This window comes from Sinocyclocheilus anshuiensis, unplaced genomic scaffold (genome assembly GCF_001515605.1).
Source record: "Sinocyclocheilus anshuiensis isolate Anshui unplaced genomic scaffold, SAMN03320099.WGS_v1.1 scaffold881, whole genome shotgun sequence".
Taxonomy (NCBI): domain Eukaryota; kingdom Metazoa; phylum Chordata; class Actinopteri; order Cypriniformes; family Cyprinidae; genus Sinocyclocheilus; species Sinocyclocheilus anshuiensis.
Genome location: NW_015558695.1, coordinates 1,271,189 through 1,272,813, shown reverse-complemented (window position 1 = coordinate 1,272,813; position 1,625 = coordinate 1,271,189). Strand labels below are relative to the sequence as shown.

The 1,625-nt window shown below is 37.0% G+C and overlaps 1 protein-coding gene across 1 annotated transcript in view; it reads left to right on the top strand.

Moving 5' to 3' along the window:
* The window catches only part of LOC107681368 (plexin-B1-like), a 91,387-nt gene that overhangs the window by 52,643 nt on the left and 37,119 nt on the right, over nucleotides 1-1,625 (top strand). The window contains exon 5 of the mRNA XM_016477644.1: nucleotides 1,268-1,396. Coding sequence (XP_016333130.1) covers nucleotides 1,268-1,396 — 129 coding nt within the window. The remainder of the gene's footprint in view (nucleotides 1-1,267; nucleotides 1,397-1,625) is intronic.

Here is a 1,625-nt window from a genome sequence, read left to right as displayed (position 1 = left end):
AGCATGGGCATCCTCAAACGGAAGGTGGAGGAGCGCAAGGTCTCTAACATCCACCAGCTCCGTGATGTCGTCATGTAGGAGTGGAAGAGGACTCCAGTGGCAACCTGTGAAGCTCTGGTGAACTCCATGCCCAAGAGGGTTAAGGCAGTGCTGGAAAATAATGGTGGCCACTCAAAATATTGACACTTTGGGCCCAATTTGGACATTTTCACTTAGGGGTGTACTCACTTTTGTGGCCAGCGGTTTAGACATTAATGGCTGTGTGTTGAGTTATTTTGAGGGGACAGAAACAAGACAGCTAATACCTGTATATACATGTATATGTGTATGTGAAGTTTATTTTTAATGAATAAATATTTAGCGATATTAAAATGTTTATTGTAACATAGAAAGTATATTATAACTAACACATACAGTACATACATTATTCATAAAAAAATCAGCTCATAAAATCATATAAATGTATGTATAAAAATAAAAATCTGTTATCTGTTTTTTTAATGGAAAACAGCAGCTTACACATTCTGCTAGATATGGGTGAGAAACAGCATAACTAAACATGTGTGATTAAATTATGACAGAAATCTAATTTTTGGGTGAACCAGCCCTTTAACATAGATGAAAGATAATTTTAGTTGAAATTAACTGAAAAAAGCTAACTGGCGAATCACATTTGTATTTTCCCTCACAAACACACATGCAGGTACACCTCCTCTAACCCTACATCTACACAGCTATTCAGTCTTGCATGATACGATAATGTTGCAATGCATGATTCCTCCTGCAGTAGACCGTGGCCGACAGTTTGTCAATGCTAATCCAGTTAAAACACAAACCTGACTGGGTGGAGTGCGTGAGCAGCTCGCGGTGTAAGGTGTCTGAGACTCTTAAGCAGGATACCTGCTCTTCTGATGGGATTCTCACTCTTCTAATCTGGTTTGCTGAAATCGACCCCAGTCGTGATAGAATTCAAGAGGCATTAGGCACCTCTCTCAGATCCTTGTACGTCGTTTTCCTTTAATGAGACTTTGAAGGGCTCTAGTGCTAAACCATTTCAGCAGACACTTTCAGCACTTTTAGTTAGACCTGTCCACATCCAGCTCTCCTCGTGTCTCCAAGGTGTCCTGTTGCAACTGATGTAGTTTTATAAGCCTAAATATTCAATTAAACTTTGAGGAAGTTCTTAGGAGCCGTTGTCAGGTTACTTATTGAAACTCTTTATTTATTTATTTATTTATTTATTTATTTATTTTTGATCTCATGTTAGGTGTTCCTGGGTAACTCAGGAGAGGTGAAGAAGTACTCCACCCTTCTCATCCAACCTGGTTTGGCCATCAACAGTGACTTACTGCTGGATTCCACCCATAGACACGTCTACATCATGACCAGCCATTCTGTGAGTTCAAACATCATGTCATTAGTACACTACCAGTCAAAAATAATAATAATAATAAAAAAATGTGAAAGTCTCTTATGTTCACCAAGGCTGTATTTATTAGATATTGTGAATTTAAATTGTAATAATAGTTCATAATATCAAATAATTGCAAAATTAATGCAACATATTAATAATTAATTATTAAATAATTAATAATTGAGCAGTAAATCAGCATATTAGAATGATT